Below are 17,685 nucleotides of genomic sequence, written 5' to 3'. Positions count from 1 at the left end.
TCAGAGAAAATTGTCTTTTCAAATGACCTGGAACCGAAATTCTAGAACACACGAAAGCACACATTTTAGGGAATATAGCCTCCTAGACAACAATAAACTGAAATTTAGTGACTATATTCTGTCCTACACCAGTTACAGAAGTAGAAAATGCTCATGCAAATATAATCATTCAGTTTTCTAAGCATCAACATGTACAATATGACACTGATATTCTTGGTTTTAGTGGACGGCAGCTGGTCTTGCTGGTCTTCATGGTCCAAGTGTTCTGTGACGTGTGGAGGGGGACACTACATGAGGACGCGTACCTGCAGCAACCCCTCGCCGGCTTATGGAGGGGACATCTGCCTGGGCCTGCACACTGAGGAGGCACTGTGCAACACACAATCCTGTCCAGGTACACACACACACACACACCTCAGTGATAAGCGGCTCAGGGCTCTGACTCGGCCACCAATCCATCACAGGTTCGGTGCCTATTTTCTTTAGTCTCACTCGGCGCCCTCAGAGGACACTCATGCATGACTAAAAAGCAGCTGAGGGTGCCCACCTTTCATGCACATGCAAATATATGGACACACACTGGACATGCTGTGATAAATACCGTCATTGCCATTTCCAGAGAGCTGGTCCAGCTGGTCGGAGTGGTCCCGCTGTGACTCCAACGGCGCCCAGATGCGTGTGCGTCACTGTGATGTCCTGTTTCCCACTGGAAACCAGTGCTCAGGAAACAACAGCGAGAACAGGCCATGCTCCCCCGACTCTAATTTAATACCAGGTGAACACACACACAAGCACACACACAAATATACATCCGTCTATGTGCACACAGACGAGCTTCCTCTCACCAGGAATGTCTTGCGCACTCATGCATGGCTTAACTTTGAGCACACACACTCAATCTGCACCACCCGCCCACCACCATATGCCCACAGCAGTAATTCTGTTCATTTCCAAGAATCCTGTGATAATGAAATACGTTAGTGATCGCTCTAAGGGACTCATCTGAGGTTGGAGGTCAGGTTCAGCGACAGGCCAGCGCTTTGGGGAATGGTTGAGATTAGTGTCTTGCTCAAGGACTCCTGAGTGCGGCAGGTGATTACAGTGGGGCGTGAACACGGGTGCTACACTTAAGGGTAGTCCCCTACTCATTTCAACAACACAGTTTCATATATTAGTTTAATTATGATCTTAGAAAGTCTTGTCAGGCCATGCAAAAAGCACTTACACCAGCAGTTTTGCGTTTTTATGTAGGGAAGGAAAGGGGGAAATGGCCCCTGTGTGCTGTTTTCTGTGTTCTTATTTATTTATTTGTTCACCATTTTCTGGTATCCATGTTTGTGTGATAATTTGCCGTTTAATAATGCAACCTTTTTTCCTAATGAGAGTCATTGCAGTGTTAGTACTGTAGAGAGTGTGTCCCACAGTTTTTCTGTTGTTAAAAATGCTGTACAGTAATAATAATAATGATTTCTCGCAGGGGAAGACTAAAATAAAAAACAAGAAAGAAAGAAAGAAGTATGAATAATGTAGAAAAAAATAAATAAAAGTACCTCCTTTGCCCTGCTGTCCCCAAAAAGTCAGAAGTTTTAGAAGGACTTTTTGAAGTACATATGAAATACGCACACACAAATATCTCACACACACACATCATTAGTATTGACATCTGCTTAGACAAGAATCTCCCTATTGACAGTAATGTGAGATACCCTCGGGCATTGATCTGTGCTACACAGAGCTCATTAAAAGTCCTCCCTTTAACAAAGGATTATTATTTCATCACTGTGGACACTAAAACTGCTATAAAATCTTTGTATATTTGGAAAAAGTTCTTTGTCCATGGATAGAGTCCTGGATTGGATAAACTTCAGGAATCATTAATTATTAGATTATAATAAACATTTGATAGCAACATAAATTTGTAACCTCGCTGAGTTAATTAGCTGGGATATAATAGTCATGAAAACCCTTCACAGATCTTTTGAGAATTACCCATTTGCCTTTATACCTTATCATCCATCCCCTTTAATGGGAAAGATAGTCCATTAAGGTTCATTAGATACGTCTTGTACTTCATTTTGGTTAATGAGAGCTGATACTTTTCATAAACCATCCAGGTGCCCCAGCCGCGATTTGACTCGTGGAGTTTTTACGATAATCTGTTCCATATTGAATACAGCTTTCATCTCCATGCTCACCTTCAAGGGTACAATTAATCATGCTAACAGGGGTGTATATGATTTTTGGACCTAATTCTGCTGCCTTTTGCTTTTTCTTCTTCTTTTCAGAGATCTCCATTGCACGCTCGAGTCAGGAGGAAAGGCGCTGTGGAGGTGTGTGTGTGTGTGTGTGTGTGTGTGTGTTTAAGAGAGAGGTGAGGTTAACACCTGGCATTGCACGTACAGTATCTTTGGCTATATGCCAATATAGCTTTCCAATCCCGCGGAACGCACCTAGATTACATGCAAACATTGAAGAAAAGGAGGAAGTCTTAGTTGCACGGGATGAAATTTGTCAAGTTATTCAAGTTCATTATTTCCTCCCAAAAAGAATAACATCATCTTAAGTAGCACAACCGACTGTTTAAGTCCTATGCACATATACTGTTTGGAGTGCTGCAAATAGTTTATCACCAACCATAATTTACTCCATCTATATACAGTACATTCCACAAAACAATAGTTTTTCATTTCCACAGTTACAGTTGGAGTCTGAGTGAATCTATAAAGTCACTTTTAACATTGTTGTTCCACTGCCCCGTTGCAACAATGCAGATATGAGACTACTATGAGTGTATTAAAATGCAGAAAGTCTAATCCAAGTTGCCTTAGACAGGCACCCTGCGCCCACAGCGATAAGATAGATGAGGAGAAGCAAGGCTTTAGGGACCTTTTGTCGCCTTGTGTTTTTGCGTCTTACACAGGCTACAGGCTGCTCCTCCTGTCATTATTTAGCTTGGTGGAGGCTGGATACAGGATGAGAGGGATATATGTAGTGTGCTCAGGGCACAAACAAACAGTTGTTCTTACCTTTACATGTTTTTGAACATAAATAATAGCCAATAGAGAAAAATGCTCTGACTTAATTTTAGATGATGTATGTCTTTATTTATAAAACATGATGTTCAGTAGGGACACTGCATTAATAATACAAAAACCATATGCAGTATATCAGTTATTATATTAGACTACCATTATTTTTGGCAGAATGATTGCATATTAAGCTAGCTAATAGCTTAATATATCAGTGTAAATAGATCTTTATATGCATTATATTATATTTAACTCTTTTAGTTTTGGCAACAGATATCTCTGTAAACTGGCCAGTCTTGAAGAAAAAAGATGTTGGATTTATATTTGACAGCTGAGGACAAATTCTTCTCATCTATATCTAGATGAAAGTAGAATGTCAGTTACTTACTTTCACGTCTTCCGTCTGTGATATATAGCCGGTCCCACTAGCACACAGTAAGAACAAAGAGAAAGAAGAAAAGGCGGTCCTTTGTTCACAGAACACTCCATCATTACCATATGAACTGCAGCTTCAATTACTACTTACACTTGTGTGAACTGACAGAGAATTACCTCCACTGTCATCCCCCTCTTCTTCCAGACTTCAACCTCTTCCACATGATCGCCGTGGGGCTCAGCAGCTCCATCCTCGGCTGTCTGGTTACCCTGCTGGTCTACTCGTACTGCCAGCGCTACCAGCAGCAGTCGCACGACGCCACCGTCATCCACCCCATTTCAGCCGCACCGCTCAACACCAGCATCACCAACCACATCAACAAACTGGACAAATACGACTCGGTGGAAGCCATCAAGGTCTGTGGACAGGTTTGCACTGGGGTTCACTGCGGGTCACGCATGACTGATTTCCGGATGTGTAACAACAAATTTCCATTTCCTTACTGTTTGACTTAATCATCTGATGTCGGAATCCCACTCCCAGCCAGTGGGCAACGGTTTGCCTCTTCCTCCAGTGTCAGTTGGGATTAAATACACTTCTTACTGCATGAATCTCACTGTCACACCGTCTCCTGTTGTGCACTGGCAATCTCTAGTTGTGTGACACATAGGCAGTTGTGCGTACATCTTCTCGCCGTGTGCTCCTCTTCTGTGTGTCTCAGTGTGTGACTTTGTTCTGTGTCAGTGGTCATACACTGCTTTCCCATAACATACCGTACTTATGCAGTTTACCTAGCAGTGCGTGGGTAGGTAATCAGCAAAGATGCTCTGTATCTGCACATTTCCCTGCTCAGACAGGCTTCATTACTGCATCCTAAATTGCACACAATCGGAAGCACCAGAGCCAGCGACAGAGATCCGGCTACAAACAGCCTCTTATCCTCTGATTCATCAGGCCTTTAGTGCCAGACTGAGCTGGTGATTAGCGAGGTCCACAGCTTCTCCATGCCACAGCTGGGCTTTTTTTAAGGGTTCCCACTACTCTGTATTAAAGGGAATTTCAATCACTCTAACAACCTGTGAAATTTTTTTCTCCCAAAAAGGAGCTTTAAAGTAATCTTGTATCATGATTTAAAACCTATAAAAGAACTTGCCAAATTGCATTTGTAATATAGTCTGGCACTAGCTGTCTACCTAAAGGCCCTGGCACCTGTTGGTCTTCCTGCTGATAAGCAGCTATTGGATATGCAAGACTACATGGCATAAAGCTGCCCTCCTTACTGTAGTTACTGAGGCTACGCCTCAGGCTTTCCAGATATGCAACTCACAATAATAATGGCAGATTTACTTTTTGATAGATACAGATATGTACAGTTTTGTTTTTTAAATAACAGGGAACTTTATTTTAAACTGATGAATAAAAAAGGTTTCTTATTCCAAGCTGGCTATTATTAGCTGTTGCCACTGTGGCTAGCTTACTCCACATATGTTAGCTTAATGTATTCTTTATTTCTTTGGCTGACTTTTTCACGTTTCTAGTTGACTCGCTCTCTAAACAAGCCCTAAGCATGCATTTAATTTATATGATGTTGCACCAGAAGACTGAGGCAAAAAGTCTGCACCCTCACGAGACAGTTGATGATGTGGGTTTTTGTATAGCAATGTGTAGCCAGTTAGTCCTAGTATTATATGTACTGTATGGTAAGGAATAATGTAAGACGTGAATGTTGATTTGTTTTAAGAAATACTACTGATAGCATCTAGCACCATCCAGACAGTGGGAAAATGCTACACAACAACCTAAATGTACATTAGGGCAGACAAACAGATTTCCTCACACTTTTTCTCTTGTGTTTGACCAGGCTTGAAAAAAAACACCCCCCTCCAAACTTTCTAAAATGTCTTTTCCACAGCCCCTTAAGCACTTCAAAATGTAAAGAAATTCAAAGCTCTACAGACCGGCTATGTGAAGTCATGTGTGTTATGATTTGACAATCGCTGTCCAGGGGAGGAGTTTAGCACACGATCAATCTTCAAAGTTTCACACTGTAACTCAGCCTGGTCTTTTAACTTGATTCTACTGCAATACTGGTAAATCAGTATTTTTAGGCAGGTTTTCTTTTCATTTGTTTAAGTCTTCAATATCAGACATATTTATAAAGTAAGTGAATACCTGGATCTCTGTTTGGAAAAACTACTTCTCAGATATGAGAGTGTTTTGTAAAACTGCCGCAGAGTGAGAACAGATTCTTTTCCTCAGAGCAAACATCTCCGAATGTAATTTCATTGCAGAATAAAGGTGTGGAGCGTTCATCCGTCATGCAATTACAGTCAGGAACATAGAGCATAATTCAGTTAGTCCTATTGCAAAAAGAGGCAGATATGAATATAGACAGGCCATGGGAAAATACAAAAGGAGCTGCATGACAAATGAACACTGTCTAATTCTAAAAAGCACATTCTGCTTCCAACCCTCACTCACTGAGCCTAAAATGTTGTTGGATGTGATATGAATTCTCAACCATTAAATGTGCAACATTGTAATATGCCTCTTTTGAGCAGTTATAGGGAGGATTGATGAACACCTGATGCCATATTTCAGAGTTTTCTGGACTCAAATCTTGATGGTGATGAATAATTATTATTACTAGTATTACTATTATTTTTAATATTTATGCAATGTATCACAGATACCCTACTGGTTTCTTGGCCAACTGGAGTCGTATATTTTCAACAGTCTAGTTTAGGATCACAAACCTAAGTCACCATGTACTGTTGCTGCAGTTTTGATTTTTTTCAGGCTAAAACAGAATATGGCCTTAGGGTTTCTTTGAGGATGACTCTTGCCCATTCCTCTCCTCCTTGCAGCCAGATGTGTCGGTACTCTTGCCTTTGGACGACCCCGCCATGCACCAGCCTCTCTCTGCTAACATGGGGGTGTCGATGCGTGGCCTGGAGATTTTCTACTAACCTCTGACTTCTACAACATCTCGCCTATTGACCCCCTTCCCAACAACTCTTTGACCCTAAGCACTACTACTTCCTCTTCCCCACCGTGTCCCGCACTTCCACTTCCTGTGGCACTTCCTGTGTGTGGCAGGTTGGAGAACAGACTCTAGTTTATCTTTCTCTGCTCAGACACCTTCATCCCCCCCCCCCCTTCTCCCACCTGGCTTGTGAGAAGGCAGTGTATGCCTCCCTAATTTTTCTCTTTCAACGAGTGCAACCATTTGCATGTTTTTTTCATGTTTGTCTTTCTTGTTTTGTCCTCTACTTCCTCTTGATGGTTTAATTTGATGAGTTGAGACAAAAATTATGCTCGTCTGTTACCTCTCTATCACTAATGCCACGTCCTAGTTTAACCACACTTTGTCTACCATGCCAAATCGTAAGAGTAATCATTCTTCAGCCAATTAAAGAGGTTTAAGGCAAGAAGACATAGTAGATTATGTTAACAAGCATCGTAGCACAGCTGTTTGGAAGCAGCCATGCAGCCACCTGCAGAGACACATAACCGTCTCCGGGGCTGTGGGACTGTTGATTACATTCACTTTGTGTGCAAATCACATAATGAGAAAGAGGCAAAATATATGAGTTTTTTGTCCAGCATACTTGTTCACCCTATCAGTGTCAGTCTGAAACATCCATCAACGGCAAATGCAGCATCATCAAGCGTTCAATTACACTGCCCCAAGGGACTCCCAGCACACACTCTCTGCAACAGACTGCGTATGAATGCATTTATTTGCCAAATTGCTGATGTTGTATTGAGCAGCACATCAGAAGCTCATTCCATGTTTACTACGTCACGCAGGGACAGAGAAGATGCCCCCATGGCTCTTCCTTATTGTTTAACAGAGAAGAGACTCTCTTTTGATCAATTTTTATGGCTTGGATTGTCCTAGAGGAACAACAATTGGAGGGCCATAAAAAGTGCTGATGCTAGGTATTAGAGATGACAGAGGTGGACATACGGACACACATCAAAATAATTTAGCCCTGTGGTGGCTTATCATTTTTCCAGCCTGTTTGCAAATGCTTTGACCTTGCTCTGTAAAATGTATGTTTCATTTACTGAGCGGCCTCCCATTTGTGTTGCTCCTTTTTATTTATTTTTTTTTTTGGGGGGGGGGGAAGCTAGATGGGTTTGCTTTTACCTTACCATCTGGGCTGAATAATCACTTGAACCCTGTGTCTCAAACAAGTCCATGCTGACTCCTCTCCCTTTCCACCTTTTTTTGTCTACAGGCCTTCAACAAAAACAATCTGATTCTGGAGGAAAGAAATAAGTACTTCAACCCACAGCTTGCCGGAAAGACATATACCAACGCATATTTCACCGACCTCAACACCTACGATGACTATTAAGACCGGCAGTTCAGACTCCATACCATATCAGGGACACCAACCCTATCATTCATTTTGACTGTATTCTTTTCTTTGTGCTTTGTATTGAGATTCGTGACACCATGCGTGGGATAGTCCCACTCTCAGACTCTATGGCAGCTGGTATGTAGTGAAAACCCAGACACACAGTGTTGCCAACAGTTGGAAAAGCCCACTTTCTCTCAGGTGCCTTGGGGTACACTTGGAAAGGTACATTTTGGAGGGCAAATCTTGCCTTGACTCTCACTGAGAAATGGACAACTGGATATCCCAATTTGGACGAAAAACAGGAAAGAACTCAACTCAGAGACTATGGGAAATGTGATCCCATTCTTGTGACGCCTCTAAAACAGACCTGTATTTGTAATTATGGGAAATAACCACAAAGCCGCTTTGCATGACTTCATCTGATGTGTTTCTCTGCCTTTTCTCTTTTGTCGTGGTTTTTTTTTTTTGCATGGTTGATCGCATTCCAGGGTTTGGAGACAAGCAGTGTTTATTTTTTTGCTGGTCTTAAGTTTTATGTTGGTCTTAAGGACTGGTTTTGGAAGTCATAAAAAACAAAAACTGTGGTAATGCCAGTTGGATTTTACCATAACCTCCATAATCTCCAGATGGATCAAAATCCACCCCCCAGTCCTAGAATCAGGATGTAGATATTTGAATTGTGGTCAAGTTTGTCCACTTTTTATTTTTATTTTCTCTTACAGGTTCACAGTAATTGAATTGTGAGTGTAGCATTTCTCTTGCATTCTTTCTTTTTTGTTGCTTTTAAAAGTTTTACATATGTTTTGTATAGGATGTTAAGTTTGATGCCTGTGTCTGCAGTTTTTCTAAATGCATTTATTCAATGTCTCAAGTGTTTAAAGAATAAAACATTTCCCTTCCAAAAGAAAAAAGTTGATGTGCATTCTGAATAATCAGGAGTATTCATATCAACCTGCATCAAGTTCCGTCTTTGTCACCGTACTTTTATATTTTTTGTAAAAGAAAAAATAATGTTTTTGAATTTTGATAGTGTTGGCTATTCCTTTGGCTTCTGAGTTAAATATGTAATTTGTGAGAGCAGGATGTTAATGGCATTTACTGTACAATATACAAATACTACTCTCCTAAAAACCCAACATGGGTGCTACCCATATCCTATAAGGTGAAATACATTCATCAAGTTTAGATATTTCTGTTCAGAGTGTATAACCAAATATTAGGTTATTCAATGGTTCAGTTGCAACTAACTCTTTTTACATGTTTGCTTGTGTTTTTTGTGCATAAATTAAAAACTGCTTCGTACACAACAGACAGATTCATTTTTGAATACCTCATTTGTAAAGCTTTGATGTCTGCAGCTGACCTGAAGATAGCTTCAACTAGACTGACAGCAGTGATATAACGCACTCCGTTACAAATGTGGGACACTTCTGTCCTGTGTGGTTTACTCTGACAACTTTGGAGACTTTGATGTTGCTTGAGAAAAACACTGTAAAACCACAGCACGCTGAGCACACACACCAGCAATACATACATCACTCAAAACCAGAGTAGGAGACTTCCTACACCTGATCTTCTTAAGGAGTCTTCAGCACGGCCCTGCAGTGACAAATGGCGTCAGCCGCAGTGGAAGGATACCTGAACGAAACAAATCATGCAAGGTAGTAGGTTAAAGGTGGAGGGGGTGCCGTCTAAAGTCCAAACTCTAATCTGTATGATGGTGTGTTACACCACACACTGTGCTGTTCTCCATCAACCTTCAACCTGATGTCCCATCTGTGTGCTGAGGGTAATGGAGGGTGTGTTATTAATCACCCTGCTGTTTGGTTGGTTGGGGGGGTTCTGATCTAGCCCAATGTGAGTTCTAGAGCTGTCTGGCAGAGAATCAATCTCGCTATCTTGAGTTTATTCTTTCTACCTAAGGAAGCAATACAGACCCACAGAAGGTTGTGTATACACACGTATGAGGTTCTGCAAGTGTGTATGCCCATGTAAATGTGTGATAAAGGTTGGAAAAGTGGTGTGAGCAGCTGCAGAATTATGCATTTCTCTCTCAATATTGGTTCTCCTCAAAACATTGACCTCACCAGACTTTGATTGATGAATCGTCATTGGATGCACACATAATGAATATTTCCTATGCACACACAGGCACACACAAACACACCTACTGCCAGCAGAGTGAAGCTTCCTTCAGCACTCTGCCGGCAACACAAGCTATGCAGCTCATAGTCATTCAGACATTTGTGACATTCCACTTTGAGAACGGGGCTGAGGACAATAAATGACTTTCCCAAAGTGGCATTTAAGGGTCGCTAAAGGTCAAAGCTAAAGGTCACAAGAGCAGGGCTTGTGCCTGTCGGAGAAACTGACTTTGGGGGTGCTTCCACGTGTATGAAGTCAAAAGTGTCAGGAGATGTGACTCGCAGCATGAGATGAACTACCATCTGCATAGTGTTTATGTACTGTATGTGTATGTAGAAGCAAGGGCCAAATCCTCACTCAGAAATTGGGGAACTGAGACTGTGGAGAGTGTGTGTGTGTGTATATTGTTTTCATTTCACTTTGTTGAATATTACTTTTAAGTGTCTCTGTAACCGATTTTTCCCTCGGTTACTATAACCTGACCGTTTTATCTCATCTCAATAGTTCATATATGATCGGTGCACTGCATACTGACACAGTGGTGAGAAAGGCAAGGCAGAGACTGTTTTAGCTCAGACACCCCTGAGCAAATTCCAGGTATCCCCTTAAATTCTGAGAAATATCTACTCCTACATCATTGAGAGGGTCCTGCCAGGGAACATCACAGCCTGGTACGTAAACAGCACTGAACAGAACTGCAAGGCCCTGCAGAGAATGGATGGCCGCCTTATCACACAAACTACCCTGCCTAAAGAATATCTACACCAGGCACAGCAAGGAAAAAGCTGGGGGATTTTTTTATTTTTTTTATTTTTTAACCAACCGTAGCTTTAAATGGGCACTACTTTGAGTTTTTTTACCTTTTGGTCAGTAGAAAGGTACAACAATGTCAGTTAAGAGTATAGTCATGTTATGATAATGGATTACGAAAACAAACTGACAATAGTTGTATGGATCCTGTATAAAACGGACAGTCATATTCAAGTAAAACTATAGAAATACAATCTCTACTATATGGCAATATTGACAAAATTATTGACCAATGAACATACCATATAGTGAGTGTGAAAGTTCTGCTACCAAAACGTTCGGAACACTTGTTTGACTGATACCGATGTGATGTGATTTGAATACAAAAATGTGTTTAAAATAAGTAGCTTTCCCCCAATATGAGCCAGGCTTCTCCATACAAGTAACCATTCTGCTCATGAAGCATTCAGGAGCTCTGTTAATGAACAGCCTGTATACAGAGGCCACTGAGTGGCAAACAAGGTAAATGAGTGAGGTTGTTCCTGTCAGGCAGGTAACAGAGCGTGAACATCCCATTAAACACCTTTTTTCCTCTCAAGACCAGGTTTTGCCTCATTAACATGGGTCAGTGTGCTTTAAACCGGGCTTTCAGCACTTTCCTAAGTAAGTCCCCCACTGTAATATCAGTAGGAATATATACAAATGCCCCAAAAATGATATGTGTCAACTGCAGCTGCTGTTGGTATTCAGTGCCAGTGGTTAATCCAGCCCAAACTATTCTTTGATTTGTTGTGGGGAGAATCAGAATAAGTTATAGCTGAGTGTGGGATGAAACCCCATGTAGGCAGCTGCTTTCAAGGGAAAACCCAGTGATAAATCTATGCTGTTGCGAAATGTTTGTATGAGCTTTGAGAAGTGATGGATGTGTATGTTGACTAAACAACCCCAGGGAAGACTGAAGACTACTGAACAATTTATGAGCTGTCATGAAATGTTTTTTGTTTTGCAGTAGGAACATAACCCTGATTACAGACGTCTGTCATACAGTGGAATCCTTGCGGAGTTGTGATACTGTTAATACACGGTCATCTGTGCACACTTACAGACATACAGACCCCTTAAATGAGATACTCTTCAAAGCAGAGCACCGAAGTGTAGCTTACCTAACACTCACTCTGTATCTGTTTCCACCTGAGGCCAAGGTGAAGCTCTGTGGATCTGCCACTTTATTTGTTGTTACTTTGAAGCTGTAAATAGACCGACAAAAACAGAAGATTCTTTAACTATCCCCCAATGCATTAGAGAATTCCCTTAAGTGTAATTTTCTCGTAATTTTTTCTCGCACTTGTATATTTTGAAGCAAACATTCCTTAATGCAGCCTCAGTCCAGATAACCATTACTACGTATTCAAAGCAAACAGATGAGAGAGATTTTTCAAAGCAGCTCTAATCTCCACAACGCCCTTGCTGCCACGCTTAAGGATACATATTTTTCATTTCAGTGATCTAGGAAAATATGTTTTTTTCTCTTTTTGGATTCCATGCTCATCACATTAGCATCTTTCGCCTGTGTAACTTTCCAAGTTTCCACATAGCTCATCAGTCCTAGTGTCTAGCACAAAAACTCATTTTTTTCTTCATTGCAGACACAAGGAAGCACAACTTCCAGCAGCACTCACTCAGACAGATATGTGTGGGTAGATGGGAAGCTGGCTCGACGCTGCCAGTTTCGTCATGCCAGACTGAAGGATGAATGTCACCGTAAGCACTAATGCCAGTTGAGAGATGCTACTATAGATTCCACCCCGAGACATCTGGAATCCCAGGTGCCTGTCCCACCGATCCAGGGTCTCAGCTGCAGGAAGCCAAGAGCCCTCGTGGATGCCAAGAGCCTCGCAACACCAGCCAAGCCACATCGAAGCTTATCAGCTCCACCACAACCCTTTATGGGCCTATTCACCTCAATCAAAGCTGTTATTTAGGTAACGAGCCAAGATGGCGGATATCGCTGCGCTCCAATTACCCACTATGGCTCCTCCATCTTTCCCTGCCAGCTTCCCCACAAGCCCTGATTCTCCTCAGCACGCCCAGCTGCTCTGGCGCTGCTCCGCTTCCTCTGTATCTGTGCAGAGGGAGACCTTTCAGAACAGAAGGGCTCTGTCAGCGCTAGATTCACTCACATTGATGACTGCTATGGTGTTTGGTAAAGCAGGTCTTAAAACAACAGCAGGTTTTCAACAACAATTTGATTAAAATGATGTTTGAAATTTTTCAAAACAGAGCTATAATATTGATTTATTTAAAATTCCTGATCATTTGTCACATAAGGAATGGTATTATTGCCATCTACATGCCATCTAGTGAATATGAATGGTCACACTGTATATTGTGTGTGATATGCGTTGGCAAACGTGCTTATACGGAGGGAGATTAGTTCTGCTATGGAGCTAAAACGTCAAAACGTCAAAACGCCACTTAAGAATGAAAACATAGTAGTATAGATGTAGCCTCAGACAATAATAGAAGAATTAAAACAATCTACCTGTGTAATAATATCAATACCAAACTATAGAAATACTCCATCATAAGTAGAAAGTCCGTCCTTCAGTTTTTTTCCATTTTTAAAATGGGAACACTATGGTTTTATAAATTAGGTTTAAAACTGGCCTTTAAACATTGTGGCACAGACATTATTAGTTACATCTATCTTATGTGGCTTTAAAAAAAAAGATTTATAACCCTTTTACTTAAAGTCATTCATCTATGTTACCCTCAGTCTCTTTCTGCAGTGGCTCTGTGTCACTGTAGTGGAGCTGCAGTTCAGTCATGGTCACAGAGTCTCTTCTTCACCTTCTGCTCCTTTGCTTCTCTTTCATTGGCTGTCATTCTGAGGTCCAGCGCATCTGATCTGGTTTCTTGCTCTAATTGTGCAGACTGAGACATTTTTTGAATATCTTATTCGTACTACAGCGAAGTAGAAAAAGTAAAGTACAGTGAATATTATATTATTAGTAGAAGTCATGGTTATGATGTTTTGTAAGAGTAAAATATATCAGTCCCACATTCATGTATTTTAAGTTAGCTGGTTCCAGAAACTGGTGCTGCTTCCTTGTTCTGTGTAAAGGAATTTATGTTAAAGAAAGTTTTTAAATTAGTGTTTTTTTTAACTACATTTTACTTTAAATTAAACTCCCATTGGTGCCACTAATTAAGCATCAAGACTTTTAGATGCTCTTTTAAAAAATCATTAACCTAACTGTCATGGCTGAATCATCTGACACAAGCAACACTACAATAAAGTTTTGCCTACTACACAGCCACGCCTCTAAAAGTGGCCACCTCTCTGCTCTGAAAGGTCCTTCTCATGGGCTGCCACACTCTGTGCAACACCTAACAGTTCTTTTGAGAGCACTAGAAGTAAGAAAATCATGAGCTGCTATCATACATTCAAGCCATCAATCCAACAATCACCAGCTTATTTTAGATAGCCTACTACCACAACAAATCAAATTAAAACATTCAGTTTAGCCTTGAGCAAAATCCATTTAATCCTGAAAACAAAATTTAAAAAAAATAATCAATATTCGAGAGCATGAACAGTGAAAGAAGTCATAAAAAAAGGAATCCTTTAAACCAAACTTCAAACAAACCAAAATATTGACTCTGTGGAAGCTTTTCCATCCAAATGACTTTTATTTTACGGCGGAGCTGACAGTTATGAAGGAGGAAATGTGCAGATAAGCCGGAGCAACACATAGACGGGGTCCCTTTTATTGTCATCCTGAGAAGAAGAATCTATTCGTCAGAGCGGTTGTGAATCATCTTTAATGTTTGCCGCAGAGTGTATGAGATTTTCCCCCAATCATTCTTATGTACTTTTACGTTAGACAGTCATACAGTAGAATCCTTACGTAAATATACAGAAATTAAAATATTTGTAACTGTGTTTTCCCTCTCCAGCTCAGCCGTCTTGTTCTTAGTCCACCTGCTCTGCTCTTTGCTTCTCCACCTCCTTCAACATATTCCCTAGTTCAGTTGTTGGAATCAAAACATTATTCCTCTCTTCACCTGAACTTAGGTGTGTCTCACTCTGGTCTCCAGGCTCCTCAACGCTGCCTTCTACTTCACCTCTATGGTCTCACATCCCTGACCACAGGAAGAATCGCAGCACTCTCTGAACCACTGAACTCCTCATTCTTAACACATTTGTTCAACGATTAAATGTCATCTGGGAAGCTCACTTGACCTATATTCATTCAGCGTATTTATGTATTGTAGCAGGTGTCACTGATTGAAAACAGTTGGTAAACTAGTTCAATCTGACCAGCAGGATTGGTGTCACATGGCAGAGTTTCAGTGTCAAACCTGTCACTTTGAATCAGTCTCCATAATACATGCAAAGGCAACAAATCATAACTGTTAACATTGTGACAGTAGCAGGATTTGAAAATGTACAAAGGCAATATAAGAGTCACAAAAATGTGGACAGGAGTGGTGAATCAGTACGTTGTTTTTCTTACCCCAATAAATGGTAGAAGTTAACCTCCAAGGCTGATGTAACTAAAATTCCAGGTTATGCCAGTGTTTTTCTGTTCTGTATTTCCTTTAAACTTTAGTTCTAAAACATGAAGGTGAGCTAACCCAAACTCGAGATCTCGACTTTCATGAAGGGAAAAAAATAAACTATGAAAAAATAAACATAAATAACACATGAAGCATACTGGGGACAAACACTAAACTCAAGATCACGAGTTTAGTGTTTGTTCCCCAGTACTTGTTTTTTTTCCTCCATGTCATCTCCGGGGCTCCGTAGTTTTCTCTGTTTCCAGTCTTTATACTGAGGTAGCCTGCTGCTGCCCGTTGTTCCTTTTTAGTTAGTGTACATACATGAGAGTGGTATCAATCTTCTCATCTAACTCTCAACAAGAAAGCTTGTAAACGTATTTGAGATGAGAACTCTTTGCTTTCATCTTCCGAAGGTTGTTACCAGGTGGAACCAACCGTTTAAGGCCCCCACAGTAAAGCCTGTAAATTTAAGTCCTGTGTCAAGGTGTGGGAATATGTGCCAGTTCTTGTCCAAACAAAGCTTATTGTATACTTACAGCGCTCGGCTGTAACTAAATCCTGTTTTTTGCCAGTGGTAAAAAAATATCTGATAACACACTTACTGTTCTTTGTTTAGTTGAGCCTGCAAATGTGATGTCATTTGATATTTCAAGGAGTCCCCAACTCCTCCCTTAATCCCGAACAAGACACAGTTAGAGAATAGCTGTTGAACCCTGTGGAGCATTTAGCAGCTGAAGAGACTGTGTTTTCCAGGTTATTTTAGTAAATCATTCCCTGTTTCCTTGTTGTTTACTGTCTCATGTGTTCCTGTATTATCTATTGTGTTTTACCCTGTTCCATCTATGTGTATGTGTCATGCTTCAGTTCCTGTTTTACATTGTAGTGTCTGTTTCTCACGCATCGTGTCTTGTGTTACTTCCTACCTTGTGTTTTCCCACCTTTGTGATTGTCTACCCTGCCCTGATGTACTCCACTTGTTCATCAGCCCTCATGTCACCTGTATCTCGTTACTACCCTTGTTTCCTTGTGTATTTAGTCTGTGTGCTTTCTTTGTCTCTTGTGGGTTGATACAAACCCATTTGTTATAATTGTGTACCTGTGGTCTTTATTAGAAAGTCTTTGAATGTTTAAAAGTTCTCACCGACATCTAATGCGGTACTAAAAAAAAATTATGCTTTTTAATTTCCTCAATGCGCTGTTATCCAGCTGGTATGCTTTTTATTTGCACCATGATGACTGACGGTGACAGGTTGTCTAAGAATTTAGACAAAAGACATGACTTGCATCATGATGTTAGGAAAACACATTTTACTGTGAAGGCTTTTGAGGTGTGATTAGAAAGTTATTTTGATTATTTCCAAAGACTGATGGGACAGGAGATGTAATACCTGTGAAGAGTAGGTGGTGAAAATCCATATTCTCTGACTAATGTAATTATTGTTTCATAACTCTTTTGTGTGACTGTATTAAACCTGAACCAAAAGTCTTTGCATGATTGTTTCTTAGTGTCGTTCTTAGTGTTAGTGTATTTAAGTTGTCAACTTAGTCATGCAAACTAATTGTCTTTTACATGCTTTATTGTCTGGGTGACAGCCTTAAATGTTTAGGCTGGCTACACACTGCATGCGTTGCATTGGTCCCAGCCTCTTGTCTGTATTAAATAGTTCTCTTGTGAATGGCACAGTCCCATCTAGCTTTAAACAAGCTGTGGTTCAGCCTCTAATTAAAAAACCTAAAATTGACCCCACTGACTGCAACAGCTTTTGGCCTATTTCTAAATGATTGTTCAAGTCAAAGATTTTAGAAAAGGTTGTTCTTGCTCAGTTCTCTTCATTTTAAGTGAACATAATGTCTTGGACAATTTTCAGTCTGGTTCCTGAGTACACCATAGCTCAGAAACAGCTCGTCTTAAAGTGCTAAATGATTTGTTGCTGTTTGGTGATGGTGGAAATTGTGCTATTTTACTCTTGTTGGACCTTGGTGCTGCATTTGACACTGTTGATCAGGCCATCTTGTTGGAATGCCTTATGTCAGCATAGGGCAGGGATCCAGGCTGGTTCAAATCTTATTTAAAAAATTGGAATTGGAAATATCTCCTTCTCTATGGCAGTGACTACATGCGGTTCACCTCAAGGTTCAAATTTATTGACAATTTTGTTCTTTTTGTACATGCCCCATTGTGCTCCATTCTTCAAAAACATATCTCATCACTTTTATGCTGATGACTCACAGCTGTACCCGCCTCTAAAAACAGGTGATGCCAACTCTTTAAAGTCCCTTTTTCACTGTCTGAAAGACATTGTGCTGGATGGCTAACAACTTTCTTCAACTTAATGAGAGTAAGACGGAATTCATGTTGTTTGGCCCCCCAAATTCAGTGGACAAACTTTCAAAAATGTCGGGGTCTTTAGCCTCAAGTGTGCGCCCTTTTGACAGGAATCTAGCG

General features: G+C 40.7%; 1 protein-coding gene across 3 annotated transcripts in view; it reads left to right on the top strand.

Annotated features, from left to right (window-relative positions):
- Positions 1–9,082, top strand: part of sema5a (sema domain, seven thrombospondin repeats (type 1 and type 1-like), transmembrane domain (TM) and short cytoplasmic domain, (semaphorin) 5A) — a 111,804-nt gene extending 102,722 nt beyond the window's left edge. Inside the window, exons 18-23 of one of the 3 annotated variants that reach the window (XR_004655273.1) lie at positions 224–394; positions 620–775; positions 2,286–2,330; positions 3,610–3,821; positions 6,273–6,493; positions 7,653–9,082. Coding sequence is in view for 1 of the 3 variants with exons in the window: in XM_034862117.1 (XP_034718008.1) it covers positions 224–394; positions 620–775; positions 2,286–2,330; positions 3,610–3,821; positions 7,653–7,772 (704 nt within the window). In the remaining 2 variants the exon portion in view is untranslated. Of the gene's footprint in view, positions 1–223; positions 395–619; positions 776–2,285; positions 2,331–3,609; positions 3,822–6,272; positions 6,505–7,652 lie in introns of all 3 variants that reach the window. The other 2 variants (XR_004655272.1, XM_034862117.1) reach the window with 2 other exon arrangements.
- Positions 9,083–17,685: the final 8,603 nt, after the last annotated feature.

This window comes from Etheostoma cragini, chromosome 22 (genome assembly GCF_013103735.1).
Source record: "Etheostoma cragini isolate CJK2018 chromosome 22, CSU_Ecrag_1.0, whole genome shotgun sequence".
In the NCBI taxonomy this organism is placed as follows: domain Eukaryota; kingdom Metazoa; phylum Chordata; class Actinopteri; order Perciformes; family Percidae; genus Etheostoma; species Etheostoma cragini.
Note: the sequence above shows the minus strand (reverse complement) of the source record. Positions and strands in the feature narration are given on the sequence as shown.